General features: G+C 45.8%; 1 protein-coding gene across 9 annotated transcripts in view; it reads right to left on the minus strand.

The window, feature by feature from the left end:
* Positions 1-12,357, minus strand: part of CAPN3 (calpain 3) — a 53,392-nt gene extending 41,035 nt beyond the window's left edge. For 4 of the 9 annotated variants that reach the window (XM_005659706.3, XM_021082901.1, XM_013993116.2 and 1 more), the window contains exon 1: positions 11,742-12,349. In XM_005659706.3, the coding sequence (XP_005659763.1) occupies positions 11,742-12,050 (309 nt within the window). In that variant the 5' untranslated portion in view covers positions 12,051-12,349. Of the gene's footprint in view, positions 1-11,741 lie in introns of all 9 variants that reach the window. The other 5 variants (XM_013993115.2, XM_013993114.2, XM_013993113.2 and 2 more) reach the window with 4 other exon arrangements.

Consider the following 15,202-nt stretch of genomic DNA (forward strand, 5'->3'; position numbering starts at 1 on the left):
CCGTGGGTGCGGCCCTAAAAAGCAAAAAAAAAAAAGAAAGCAAAAGCAAAAGCAAAAACACACCCCATCAGGACATAGAAATGTTGGAAGTAAAATAATGAAAAAAAAAATCGAGAGAAACACCTACAAAGTTGGTGTACATAAATTAATATCCAATGTAATGGACTTCAGAGCAAAACAAATTTTTTTTAGAGATAAAGATGGTCACTAAATATTCCTAGAAGAATAAATATTACCTCTAACTTAAGAAGAAAAGCAATTTCAAATGATTCCATTATTATTGAAGAGGTTGCATCAATAGATTAAAATCTTTCGTTAAAAAAATACTGGCAAAATTCTACCAAATATTTGAGGAACACATCATTTCCATCTTACACAATCTCCCTCACAGAATAGAAGAAAGAACAATCCCCACTCATTTTAGGAGGTTATTATAATCTTTTTTTTTTTTTTTTTTTTTTTTTTTTGTCTTTTGTCTTTGTAGAGCACACCAAGTCATATGGAAGTTCCCAGACTAGGGGTCAAATGGGAGCTGTAGCTACCAGCCTACACCACAGCCACAGCTACATCAGATCTGAGTCGTGTCTGCAACCTACATCACAGCATCGCCGGATTCTTAACTCACTGAGCGAGGCCAGGGATTGAACCTGTGTCCTCATGGATACTAGTCAGATTTGTTACTGCTGAGCCACAATGAGAACTCCAGGAGGTTAATATAATCTTGAAACCAAAACGGTACAGCAGCATAAAGGGAAATAACAAACCAATCTCACTAATGATTATACATGCAAATACCCAAATAAAGGATTTGTAAACCAAAATTCAGTGATATATAAAAGAGAATCCATTCTAAGTTTGTTTTATTCTAAGAACGAAAGGGGTCGTTATTGGAAAACTCTACTAAGGTAACTGTATATTAACTGTTTAAAGGAGGAAAATCACATGATTTTCTTAATAAATGCAGAAAAACTATTTGATATAGTTCAACCACCATTTACGATTTTAAAAGAAACTTAGCAAAGCAGGAATAGAGAACTTCCTTAATGATAAATTGTTTCTACAAGTAAATCTATACAAAAATCTGTTCAACAGCGAAACATGAAGAATACTCCCTTTAAAAATGGAAACCAGATGAAGATGCCAGCTATCTCCTTAGTTATTAACATTATGCTAAAGGGTTTCACAAGTACAATGAAACAAGAATTAGGCTGCTGAATACAGTTGTGCATAATGTACTGGGGAGCCCTGTCATTATGTGCAAGTGACCTAACTCTACAGAAACAAAGATTCTGTAGACAAATAACTTGGCATCGACAATCAAATTATTAGAATTACTAAGAGTATAGTAAATATAGCATATGTTTATATTTGAGAAATATAGTACCATTTCAAGAAAGATGCCAATTATAAAAATAGCAACAACAACAACAAAAGATGCCTAGGAATAAATCTGACAAATGATGTTCAAAACCTTTATGGAGAAAGTTATTATTATCATTTTTTGTCTTTTTAGGGCCGCACCTGTGGCATATGGAGGTTCCCAGGCTAGGGGTGGAATCAGAGCTATAGCCTAAGCCACAGCCACAGCAACATGAGATCTGAGCCACCTCTGTAACCTATACCACAGCTCACGGCAATGCCAGATCCTTAACCCAATGAGCAAGGCCAAGGATTGATCCCGCATCCTCATAGAAGCTAGTCGGGTTTGTTAACCACTGAGCCACGACGGGAACTCCCTTTATGGAGAAAATCATTAAAAAAATCTTAATTGACAGATACTAAAGGAGACCCATTAAAATTGAGAGATATCCCTTCTTCATGGATAGGAGACTCAATATTGTCAAGATATGCCTTCTTCCTAGATTAATCCAATGCAAGCCCGATAAATTTTTTTTTTTTTTTTTTTTTTTTGTGGAACTCAACACCCTTATTCTAAAATTTAGATGGAAAGGCAAATAGCCAGATATAGCTTAAACAACTGAAGAAGAAAAACAGGTTGGGAGGACTTGCTCTATTATTAGATGTCAAGACTTACTGACACAATGGAACACAACAGAGTGCAGCAACAGAACCACACATCTTTAGACACAGTATCTCATTTAATCCTTACAACAACTCTAGGAAAGTAAGAGTTTTTTTTCCACAGGTGAGGAAACCGAGACTCAGGAATGATGGCTAACTTGCCTGAGGTCACGTTGGTAAGCAGCAGAGCTGGGATTTGAATCAAATTTAAGTTGAAAGCCTGTGCACCTCATCACTGTGTTATGCTCCTGTCCTCTGCTGCCTGTCCTAATAGTAATTGCTGCCTTACCTGGAGCACTTGCTAGGACTTTATGGCTACTAGCTCAAAACAGCCACATGATAAGAATATCCTCATCCACATTACAGAAGAGAAACTTGGAAGGTTTGTGTGACTTGCTATTGGTAGAACCATGGTTCAGACCAGGTCTATTTTGTTCTAAGTCCAGCTGTCTTAACCACTCAGCACCATGCCCCAGTTCTTCCTCTTTGTATAGGGATCCCACTTCTCTCTAAACTGTCTGACGGGGAGTTCCTACTGTGGCACAATGAGATCAGTGGCATCTATGCAGCGCCAGGATACATGTTCAATCCCTGGCCTGGCACAGTGGGCTAAAGAATCTGGGGTTGCACAGCAGATCTCTGGCCCAGTAACTCTATTCGCCATGGGGAGGCCAACATAGAAAAACAAAAACAAACAAACAAAAACTGACAGAAGATGACAGGCTCACTGGAAAGCTAACACCCCTGAGAGAAGCTCACTGCACTCAGCCTCTGTGTTTCTGTAGCTCTGCTCCCTCCCTCTCATCACACATTGGAATGGAGTGACTTTTATTTTGTGCCAACCTAGGATTTCTTCTTTTGGAATTGAGTAACTCAGGTCAAGTGACCCTGAATAGGGATTGGCTGTCCATGGATCACAGCACTGACATCCAAAGCATTGGGAAAGTCACACCTATGGGGTAGTTAGTTTTACGACTATTTGATCTGTAGCAACTTAAGGAAGGATGGCATATTCTTCATGAATAGGAAGAATATTATATAGAAGAAATCAGCTGACTGTTTCTCTGTCTTCTGGATCAGAGCCAGATGTAACGTGCTAAAATTGTGGTTGGAAGAGTTCTGGCTAGAAATGAGGATGAACTTTCAGACTGTGAAAGGTACTAACCACAGGTTAACAAAGAAGGTAGGGGCATTTGTTTTACCTTCAAAACCTTCACATTAGGAAAAAAGCCCATCTACTTGGAATGGCAGAATGTAGTAGTTCCCAAACCTTTTTTTTTTTTTTTAAAGCTGTACCCAAGGCATGCAGAAGTTCCTAGGCCTGGGATCAAATCGGCACCACAGCAGCAACCTGAGCCACATCAGTGACAATGCCGGATCCTTAGCCTGATGCACCACCATGGAACTCCCTCAAAGATTTCAGTCCTATGATTTATAAGGAGTTTTGTTTGTTTGTTTGTTTGTTTTTTGCTTTTTAGGGCTGCACCTGCGGCATATGAAGTTCCCAGGCTAGAGGCTGAATCAGAGCTGCAGCTGCTGGTCTACACCACAGCCACAGCAATGCTGGATACTTAAGCCACTGAGTGAGGCCAAGGATCAACCTCAAATCCTCTTGGATACTGCTGAGCCACAACAGGAACTCCTATAAGGAGTTTTTAATAGCAGTTTTTTTTTTTTTTCTTTCTTTTTTTTTTTGTCTTTGTCTTTTTGTTGTTGTTGTTGTTGTTGTTGTTGCTATTTCTTGGGCCGCTCCCGCGGCATATGGAGGTTCCCAGGCTAGGGGTCCAATCGGAGCTGTAGCCACTGGCCTACGCCAGAGCCACAGCAACGCGGGATCCGAGCCGTGTCTGCAACCTACACCACAGCTCATGGCAACGCCGGATCGTTAACCCACTGAGCAAGGGCAGGGACCGAACCCGCAACCTCATGGTTCCTAGTCGGATTCGTTAACCACTGCGCCACGACGGGAACTCCTTAATAGCAGTTTTTATACTATTATATGTGGTAGGTGTTCTGAGGGTACACAATCAACTTGTAAAAGTTCTGATGGTGCTTATTTAAACCTGAATGTTGGATGAAACTGGTAAAGCAAGTGTCAGCTTCTCTTAAGCTGAATGTTTCCCAGGCGTTAGCCGAGGCCTCAGGGTTTCTTGGAGATCTTGAACACCCACTTATAGCCTTTGAAAGGGAAGAGCCTCCTCACCCCCTGCAGAGTTCAGTGAGTTCCTAGCAGTTTGCTTCTCTATGCTGCTCTTTCCCAACTCCTGCACTTTCCACATGCTGACTTCCGGGTGTGCTGGCTCAACCCTGCCCGTGTAAATCAAGACACTAACTTCCACCCTTTACCAAGAAAAGTTTCACATGTGCCTTTGGTGTTTCACAAGTTCTTGAGGGTCAGGTCAAGGAGAGGGTGGCTTCCTGCCCTGTTGCTTTCTCCACCATACTTTGGCTTCTCTTCTAGCTCTTGGAAGTAAATCAGCCGTGTTTTTTCCTTTTTTCTCCCCTAGAAAACAACCATGTACAGCCCCCTTTCTGTCATTACAAGAATCTCCCTACTTTTTCTTTATGTGTTTTCCTCTTGAAGCAAGAAGGTGAAGAGTCAGCCATGCTAAAGATTTACACAGAAGAACATTTGAATAAGTATGTGTCAAATATCAAAGATAATTTTGTCGCGAGGACAAGACCTAACCTGAAGGATATAATTTATTTTTAAATTTTGTCTGTTGTAACATCTTGGGACAGGGGAGAAGTTAGTTCTGCCTGGATGGTGGGAACTGGGGAAGGGGCAGGAGACCAGATCAGACAGGCACAGCAAAGCCCAGCTGGTGGGGTTGGGTCCAGGCTGATAGGCAGGCGGGAGAAAGAAATGGTTTGGGAAGAGGAGTAGGCAGGACATGGCAGAACTGTGAAAGGGGTCTTATCTGTCCAATTAAAAGGCCCTTTTCTCCCTCGTATTTTAACATCTCTGAAATTGTGATACATATTTCGTTAGAAAGCTGCCTTCAATTGCATGCAGCTGGGTAGTGGTCATGACTTTCTGTGTATACCCTCTGATAAGATCAAGGAACAGAGTTCCCACTGTGGCTCAGCGGTTATGAACACGACTAGTATCCACGTGGATGCGGGTTTGCCCCCTGGCCCACTCAGTGGGATAAGGATCCGGTGTTGCTGTGAGCTGTGGTGTAGGTTGCAGACTCGGCTCTGATCTGACGTTGCTGTGGCTGTGGGGGGCAGCTCCGATTTGACCCCTATGGGAATGCCCATATGCTGCAGGTGCAGCCCTGGAAAAAAAAAAAAGTACCAGCATCAAAATATTCTAGACTTGGTAAAATACAGTTCATGATAAGTTACAGCCTGGGAAACTTATCTAAACTCTATCCTTTAGAAAAGTGTGTTTCAAGAGGCTTCCAGGCATGGCAACTATAGGAAATAAAGTCAACTGTTCAGAGTATAGAGGCAAAGAGGTTTTTCAGGTCTAGGTGTTGGCACAGGGGACTAGCTGCCCCAAGGAGTGCAGAAGAGCAGGGTGAGAGCTGGTTTAGGCCAATGGGGCAGGGCAGAGCAGACCTGGATATGGGGTTGTAGTGATACTAAGAAGAGAGAGGGCGTCCACCAGAGAAACGTGGGTGAAGTTGAGACCCTGCTCCGAACTAGCAAAGGGTCAGGCCCTAAAGACATGGAGTGATGGGGACAGGATTTGAGGGGAAGAGGTAAATAGGCAGCCTATGGCTAGAGGACCAGCCGTGGCCAGCAAATTGCAAGGTCCTGGATCTGGAGATAAGGGGAAGGGGGTAAATTCCCCCACCCCCCAACAGCCAGAGGAAACAAAGAAAGCTGAGCAGAAAATGGCTCAGGGAAAAATATAGGGTCCCAGCTCTGAGCCCCAGGAGCTTGGAGGGCAGAGGAGGAAGGGCAAACAGATTTCCTAGGCAAAGAGTTGAGGGGATACATTAGGGGTGGCTGTGTATCAATGATGCAGTTTTGACCTCAACTCAGAGCTGTGAATGGGAGGCCCTAATAGGAAATTCCCTCTCCCGGCAGAGCTCAGAGACACTGAGGCCCTATCCATCAAGTGAAATTTAAACTGAAGTCTGTCTTAACCTGGCTCCCAATCGAGTGGATGCTTTCTCTGTGGTCCAGGTTAGGACGGGGCTGGAGTGAGATGGAAGGTACGGAATGGCAGCGACTCTGCCAAGGCCCCAGACAGAGGAGGCTTGGGACCAAGGTGCATGTCATGAGTCTTGGCCGTTGCAGGCCTTAGCTGAGCTAACTTGGAGGGTCAGCACATAACCCTCTGTGCAGAATCCTTGTGCCCTGCGCCAAAAGAGGATGTGAGTCAACTTTCCTATGGGAGGACTCCGGTCTGGAAGTGTTAGACTACATAGAGGCACCAAGACAGGAGATGCTACCTCCCAAGAGAGAACTTCCTTGTGGGCCTTTGGATCGCTATGGAGCAATTTGGAGATCCTTCCTTCCAAAGGGTAAGGGGGTACCAGATGCACAAGGCCCTGCAGCTGGCCCCTTATGGCTCCTCCCTCCAAAAACAAAAGGGATCTAGGTTGCCCCTGACTTTGAGTGACTGCAGAATGTGGAGAAATAACCTGGAATGCACAAGACAAAGAGAGATGGAAAAGTGGCAGAATTTGGTCACCCCTTTATTTCCCAGGTTGTCATAACCATTCATTGAGTAAGTGATGAAGTACCCCAGCCCAGCATGAACCCCCTTTATGTGGTCACCTCCATACTCGTGTGATACACTCACATTTTACAACAGTTGCCTGCCTGTGAGGGGATGGTTCACACACATATCCTCATATTGGTTGGACCAATTCTTTTTTAGGGCCGTTCCCCATGACATGTGCAAGTTCCCTGGCTAAGGGTCAAATCCAAGCTGGAACTGCAGCTGCCAGCCTACCTGATAGCCACAGCAGTGCCAGATCCAAGCCACATCTGCGACCTACACCACAGCTCATGGCAACACTAGGTCCATTAACCCACTGAATGAAGCCAGGGATCGAACCCACATCCTCATGGGTACTAGTCAGGTTCTTAACCCACTGAGCCACGATGGGAACTCTCAATTCATTGTTTTAAAAGTTCCATTTGTTTTTAATTTTTTTTTCCTTTTAGGTTGTGGTGCGTAGCAGCTTGATGTGGGGTCTCAGTTACCAGCTAAGGACTGAACCTGGGCTGCAGAAGGGAAAGTGCCAAGTCCTAACCACTAGATCACCAGGGAACTTCCTGCACTGATTCATTTAGATGAGGCTTTCCTGTAACTCCTAGTGTGTTATATCATAATGTACTTTGTTCTTTCTTTGTAATTTAACTTTTGCTTTGGGTCAATTTGAGTTAAAAACAACAACACAAAACCTTAAACCTGAAAAAAATAAAGTACTCAGGTACACTGCTGTGATTAGTATCCTGATTGGTCTAGACACAAATGAAGCTGGAATGATATTTCTGAGGTTTCCTCACTGAAGAGGCTGTGGAGCTGGATGTAGGTGGTGCTGGGAGCTGTCCGTGTTCACTGGGCCCTCCCCCAAGGGCCAGGCACCTGTACGCCTTTAGTGTGGATTAACTCCATCTTCACAACAAGCTTAGGAGATGGGTCCTTTCATTAGGACTATCCTTCATTTTTCAGAGGGGAACTTATGACCAGCAAAGAGAAAACTACTTGACCAAGATGACCCGAGCCTTAAGTAGGAGGGCCAGTACTTGACCCCAATGGTGGTGGTGGGGACCGTGTCTCAGCCACTCTGCTATTCTAATGCCAGCTCACAGAGGCTGCTGCTTCCAGGGGTCAAACCCTGAGCCCCAATTCCTGTTATGGCTTGTGGAGGCCCAATAAGTGACACCTCATTTCCATGCCAGAGTTTTGAACCCATGGATGTAGAAGACAAAAGTGTAGAGCAGGCGAGAATCCCAAATACCACATTTATTGTTCATAAATCTGATCTTGGCTTCTAAACCCCAAAATTAGATGGATTTCATTGTTAAGAGCTGGGGTTCTAAAGCGAGGGGTTCCAATCCCAGCTATACCCTTTACTAACTGTGAGATCTCAACATGTTATCTATCCCTCTGAGACTTCGTTTCTTCATTTGCTAAGTGGGGACAATAACAGTACTTACCTCACAGGGTTGTTGTAGAGATGAAATAAGCTAACATATGGAAGCACTTAGAATAGGTTCTATCATGTGATGAGTTCTCAGTCAAGGCTGGCGGTTAGCACTGCTATTAGTAGTTGTGGCAAGTGGCCCAGAACCTTTGCAGGACTCCCCATGGGGAACTGCCTCTGGAAAACTTTGCCTCAAGGGGGAGTAGGTAGCTTGTTCCAGGAGGGAAAAAGAAGGAAAGTGTTGGGCTTCACAGGTCAGGTTCTCTTCACAAATCCCTCTCCCCACCCCAGAGTCTGGGGTGGGGGTTGGCGGAGAGAAGAGAGGCCAGGAATTTTGTGTGCCTGCAGCCTGCACTGTATGAAGTGAAACACGTGTCTCCCCACACACCTGTCCCCATTGATACTGGAACAGAGCCATCGGTCTCCCAGAAGCCCTGTTCTAGAGCCGTTCTTTCCTGCATGGGTGTTTTTCATCAAGAAAAATTGGCTAAACAATTGGGAAATAGTGTATGGTTTGTTTTCTTTCTGATCCTAAAAATAGATGCTATAAGGAAAGGCGAAAGGAATCAGGTTGTCTGGCTTGGAAACGCCATGCAGGATGCTCCCTGACAGAGGAGGAAAGGCAGTGAGACCCCTCTGTAGGCGTGTGAGGAGAGGGCACAAGAGGAAACAGGTGAGGGTCTTCTTTACTTTTTGCTTTTTAGGGTCGCACCCGCGGCATATGGAGGTTCCCAGGATAGGGATCTAATAGGAGCTACAGTTGCCGGCCTACACCACAGCCACAGCAACTCAAGGTCCGAGCCGTGTCTGTGACCTACACCACAGCTCATGGCAACGCCAGATCCTTAACCCCCCTGAGCCAGGTCAGGGATCAAACCCACGTCCTCATGGATACTAGCTGGATTCATTTCTGCTGCACCACAATGGGAACTCTGCAGGGTCTCTCTTCTTTTAAGAGGACATGGTTGAAAGTGCAGCCTGTTATCTTTACAAGAATCATAGTTGGCCACGAATAATTCTCCCCTTCATCATCATCATTATCTGACTGTAATAGGTATACTTGATTATGAAGAGAAGTTCAGATTGTTTTTCACTGACTCTGTGCCTTTGATAGTAAAAGCAGGAAGGGCCTCTCATAGGATGTAGTCCCCTTTTCACACTGTTCAAGGTTGCCAAAGATCACTGCATCCAGGGAGTGCATGAAAAACTCCTGTCTCCAAGAAGGGATTTACCTTTCAGAAAGTTCTAGAGCTACTGCAGTACTTCAATTTCAGTCAGTTTGCTGTGTGACTGTAGATAAGCTCTATGCCCTTTCTAGACCTTAATTTTTGCACCTGTATGTGAAAGGGCTGGACCACATCCCCAGATATTCCAACTCTGACCATCCCTAATTCTATATTCTAATTTATGCTAACAAACCCAACAAACCATGTTCCCCTAATTTTAACCCCAGGGGAAATAATATTTTAACCAAGCATGAGCTTTGTGCTATCGTGCTATCAGGACCTTTCCTGACAGTAGATGGTTCAGGATTTTGCATGGTGGCAGTGGTGGGAGCGACATTTGGAACAGGCCTTCTGGTGCCCCTCATATCACCCTGACACAATTTCAGGACTGACCTAGTGCTTAGAGCATAGTAGACCCTTAAAATGTTTTTATGAATATGCAGTTCTAGGTTTGAAGGCTAAAATCCACCAACGACTTCACTGAAAGCAGTAAGTTTTTTCTCTGCGTTACTGTTGGAAAAGGCTTTCCGGAATTGCCAACCCGGGAACGCAGGGCCGACCTCCTCTCTGAGCGGTCAGCGCCCTCCAGTGTGGATTTTCATTCACCACCAGCCGCTGAGTACCTACAGGGCCTGGCCCTTTGCTGGGTGAGGGGGTCCAAGGAGGAACAGGAGTGCTCCTTGCTCTCAGCCCATGGGGACAGACAGGAGAGAGCTGGGAAAGAAGTGACGCCTGAGCAGGGATTTGCGGCGAGGGAGAGGAGGAGCAGATGAAGACATGAAGAGCACCACAGACAGACAGAGAGACAGCACAAGCCAAGGCCGTGAGGCAGCTGCAAGTGCCAGGATGCAGGGGCGGGGGCGAGGGGGAGACAGGCAAGGAGGCCGGGCTGGCTGGGGAAGGGCCCAGAGGCCGCGGAGGAAGTTTGAAGGAATATGAAGGTGTGGGGGGAGGGGAGAACGGTGTCGCTGAAATTATTTCCGCAGGGATGTGACATGTCCCATTGTGGGTTCTAGCAGCGGGGGCAGTGATGGGGTTGGAGAATGAAGTTCTTTCTAGTTCTCTTCTAAACTGAGAGTCCTCAGGACAGTCATGGGCTGGAGAGGAAAAGGGCCCTCGTGGAATAGGCAGGGCGAGCCCAGGGTTGTTGGATGTTTCATCTCCTGTCAAAGAGAAACACGTGGCTTCTGAACAGCCCTGGGCCTCAGTGTAACCTGGTTAAGCTAATGAGGAGCACTGAGGCTGAGCTGGAATGGTTTCCTCAGGAGGGTTTCTCTCCCTTGCCTTCAGATCCCAGAGCACCCTGAACCTGCTCTGATAGTCATCGCCCTGGTTCAAAGCCTGTCTTCCCCTCAGGACTTTAGGCTCCAGGAGAGCAGGAATTGCTCTTTTTTTTCATTTACGCTGTGTCCTCAGTTGCTTGCTTGGTTTCTGGCTCTAACCCAGGTTCAATACATTTTTCTTCAATTATGAACAAGAATGATACCGGAGGAGTTCCCATCATGGCTCAGTGGTAACAAACCTGACTAGTATCCATGAGGACATGGGTTCGATCCCTGGCTTTGCTCAGTGGGTTAAGGATCCAGTGTTGCCGTGAGCTGTGATGTAGGCCGGTGGCTATGGCTCCAATTCGACCTCTAGCCTGGGAACTTTCATATGCTGCAGGTGCGGCCCAAAAAAAAAAGAAGAAGAAAAAAAAAAAAAAGAATCATACTGGAGGTGTGATCAGAGAAGGGAGCCAGGGGAATGTGACTTCCCCCTGGTACCTGACTGTAAATGAAACCCAGAGGTTCTGGAAGAGTCCCTGAAAGAGAAAGTGTTTCTCCATCAGGGCTGTCGAGGGCGCCCTGGATGTATTTCCCTCTGGTGGGTCTTTATCTCCTCATATGGGAGGTGATGGATGCAAACGATTGCTAGGGTTTCTTCTAATCCTAATAGTTTCCTGCCTGAAAAAAGCCGTCTTTGCTGCCACTCTCCTCTTCCCTGGGCTCTGTATTTCAGAGGCATGGCTGCTAGCAAACTAAAAAGAACATCACGATTTTAGCCCTTCAATGAGAAACTGAAGGACTCTTATAAAAAGTTACTTAAATGGAGGGGATAGGTCTGGATTACCCTCCAGGTGGGAGTCTGGGGATTTGTTTGGAAATTGCAGTTTGGAATTTGTTGTGGGAAAGGACTATTTATTTTATAGGGGGAATTAACCTGAGTTCCAATTAATGCAAGGTTTTTTTTTTTTTTTGTTTTGTTTTTCAGAAAGCGAGAAAGAACAGAGAATTGCTCCTCACCTGAGGACAGGGCCCTGCAGAGCTTTCAGAAGGCGCTGAGGGGGCAGATTTCTCAGAGGGGAAACCCAAGCAGCAACCAGTTAGCTACTCACCGGAGGTCTCTTCCAGACGAACTGGATGGGGAACTTCTGGCTATAAAAGAGCGAGGTCTCGTCCGGTGGGAACTCAGGATCCAGATAAAGAACCTTCTTTTCTAGGCATTTCTTGTGAAGCTGCTCAAATGTCTTCTCTTTCACGCCAATAATGGGAAAATTGCGGCTGATGATGGCTGAGTATTTACCACCTGGGTTTCCAACCCCGGCCTCCGTGCCCTTGCCCTGGGCCGCCTGGGGCATCGGTCCTGGGGACCTGGGCTCGGCCCCTGTCCGTGGGGCCATAGACGCGCTAATGACAGTCGGCATGACAGGCAAATTTGGAAGGGAAAGGTTTTTAAAGAAAACAAGATACGGCTACCTTTAAGGAAAGGAAGCAACTGCAAAGGGGAAGTTGCAGTGATTCTGTCATCAGAGAAAAAAATGCCCACATCCAGTTCAAAGTTTAAAGCCCATCAGAAGACTGTCCAGCTTGCGTCCGTCTTAAAACTTGAGCTGTGATCTAGAAGTCATCAGTTTTCCTGAGGAAGGAGCCCTAAAGGATTTCGGCTGCAGTTTTTAGTTTTTCCCTGGGGGGCTCCTACCAGCAGCGTACATGCCAGAGGAGAGAAAGGGAGTGAGGGTTGTGTTTCAGTGGCCTGAAGCAGCTTGAGCCAGGAAAACCAAAAATAGCCATGAAGAAATATCATGAGTCCGAATGCAAGAGAGAGGCTAGCAGTGCAGCTGTGTTGCCCTTAAGCGCTGTTGTCTTCAGGAAATGAAAGGGGAACATTTAAGGCTGACACTGAGAATTAGCAAAGAATGATGGATACATTATTGAATTGGTGCTTATCCAGCCTGTCAAACTATTGGCCACCAAACTGGTGGGGAACAGTATTGAAAACAGCCAGCAAGGGTGAGTGGGAAATACTGAATTCTAGGAGAATGTTCTGGGCAGTTTTGAGAACACGTGTTCTTACTTTTTAAAATTCTAGGATATCAGAACATTATTCAACTGGATTTGGCATCTCTTCTAGAATGTTCTAGGGTCAGCGTTCAGTGAAACTGTCTGGGTGGAAAATGCCACTCAGCAGAGTCCTCAGTTGAGAAAAATCCCTGTGTCTTCTTGCCCACCCAACCTAGCCATCTCTTGTCTCTCCCCACCCCCAGCACAAACACTGGGACCAAATCACCTACAAAAAAGTGCACCTGAGTACAGATTATTCCACCGTGCCACATTAGGCATCTGAGTCAGAAGTTGGAAATGGATACTGAACCAGGTCGGCTGTCGAGTTCCAGCATGTCATACCCGAAGAGTTGGCTTCAGGTCTGTTGGAGGAGATCACATGCAGCTCTGAGGAAGGGAACTGCCTGCCTGGCCTCCACCTTGTCTTCTACTCTTGGTAGCTCTACCCAGGCTGTAAGGAGACGGCCATATTCCAGGTGTGGCTGAGTGGAGGCTAGTCCCCCACTGCGGGCCTGCCTATTGCCATGTAACCCTCCCTTCAGCCCAAGGCTAGAGGCTACAAGAGAAGGTGGAAAGTGACAGCAGAAATAGGGAGTACTACCCAGGCCCACGATCCCTGGGGAAGCAGCTTTGAGGACCCCTGTGTCTGGAGTTGTGGCTTGTGGGAACCATCAGCCTGTTCTCCCTCCCTCTAAGGGAATGCCCAAGGATCTCTGCTACTACTCTTGGGGAGGCAGGAGAGAGGAGGGCAGCATTGAAGCTGTCTGTCTGGGCTCAAAGTCAGGCTCCTGGGATTTCCTGTCATGACTCAGTGGAAATGAATCTGACAAGTATCCACGAGGACACAGGTTTGATCCTTGGCCTTGCTCAGTGGGTTAAGGATCTGGTGTTGCTATGAGTTGTGGTGTAGGTCGAAGATGCAGCTCAGATCTGGCGTTCCTGTGTTTGTGGTGTAGGCTACATCTCTGGTTCGACCCCTAGCTTGGGAACCTCCATATGCCTCAGGTGTGCCCTATAAAGACAAAAAAAAAAAAAAAAAAGAAAGAAAGAAAAAAGAAATATCAAAGTCAGGCTGCTGCTCACTGGCTATGCCTGTGTAGCTCTAGGTGAGTCACTTCTTACTTTCTTCCTAGGTCTCAGTTTTCTTGCCTATAAAATGGGTATAATGAGAGTCACTGTGTTACAGAGTTGTAAAAATTAAACACATTGCATACAACATTTAAAATAGTGCCAGGATTGACTTAAGCATATAATAAATGTTGTTAGAGATGAACCGAAGTTAATATTACTCTTGGGTTAAATCAAGGTGAGTGAGAGTCACTCAGTGTGCAAATCTGCATTCACTCTATGAGTGTTTACTGGACAGCCATCTTCCATGCGCATAGCTCCAGGATGGGTGCATCTGCCAGGGACCACATGGTCACAGAGTCTGGTCAGAGGTGTGCCTATCTGCCTGCACTGAAAGAGCCTCTGTAAAGCCTAACTTCAACCCTCAAGTGCACTAATAGAATGGAAAGCAAAGGGAGGACTTTCCTGTCCCCACTGTCATGTGCACCATTACATGTTCCAGTCCCCATCCCGTGCTCTATACCATCTTGAAATTCACAGCACTGACCCATGTTTTTCTGTTTCTGTTTATTGAGCCTCCTGTTTGCCCACAGACTGTAAGCTCCATGACGGTGGGAACTGGGTCCCTGCTCCGCCCTCAGGTTAAGCATACAGAAGTCTTTTAATAAATGTGTTGTGGAGTTCCCTGGTGGCACAGTGGGCTCAGGACCTGGCATTGTCACTGCCATGGTGTGAGTTTGATCTGTGGTGTGGGTTCGATCCCTGGCCCTATGCCATGGGTGTGGCCAAAAAAAATGTTGTATATTTGTCAAATGAAATTTCCCTACATAAGAAAAATTTCTTCCACTTCTTATTGCTTTGCCAAGGCAATCAAAGTATCTTGGTTGATTTGCCCCTGGGGGTGGAGCTGTCTGCTGGCCACACACTTGCTGATCTTTCCTCAGCTAAGCCAGCTTCATCTGTGGTAACTAAGCTGGTGTGTGGTAGACATCAGCCTCTTGTCATAGCCGGATGGGAATATTGAACAAGCAGACTGCAAGGGGCTATGATTCATTTTGCTTTACCAATTGTGTGGCCTAAAAGCCCTTCTTAGATTAGCAGGTCCAAAGGCAAGAAGGACCTGCACAGCTGTAGAAACATACCATCAGTGAGAAATCCAATCTGAGCCCATGAACGGCAAGTAATAAGCATGTAGACAGCTGCACATTCAATTCCTGGCAGCCTCTTTAAGGGAGAAGAACTAGTTTTTATAACATGTTTCAGCCAACATCATGCAATATCTGTAGGTGGAATGGTTTCTGCTGCAGCAACAACATAATTAATGACTACATTTCACTGTCTTCCACCAACATTTCTTTAATTCAACACTCTTGGAATCAATGCATTTCCTTATAATTAGAATACTTAATTATATATCATTAAGTGAGCTAGCCATTTTACACCGTTT

The sequence above is a fragment of the Sus scrofa genome, chromosome 1, assembly GCF_000003025.6.
Source record: "Sus scrofa isolate TJ Tabasco breed Duroc chromosome 1, Sscrofa11.1, whole genome shotgun sequence".
In the NCBI taxonomy this organism is placed as follows: domain Eukaryota; kingdom Metazoa; phylum Chordata; class Mammalia; order Artiodactyla; family Suidae; genus Sus; species Sus scrofa.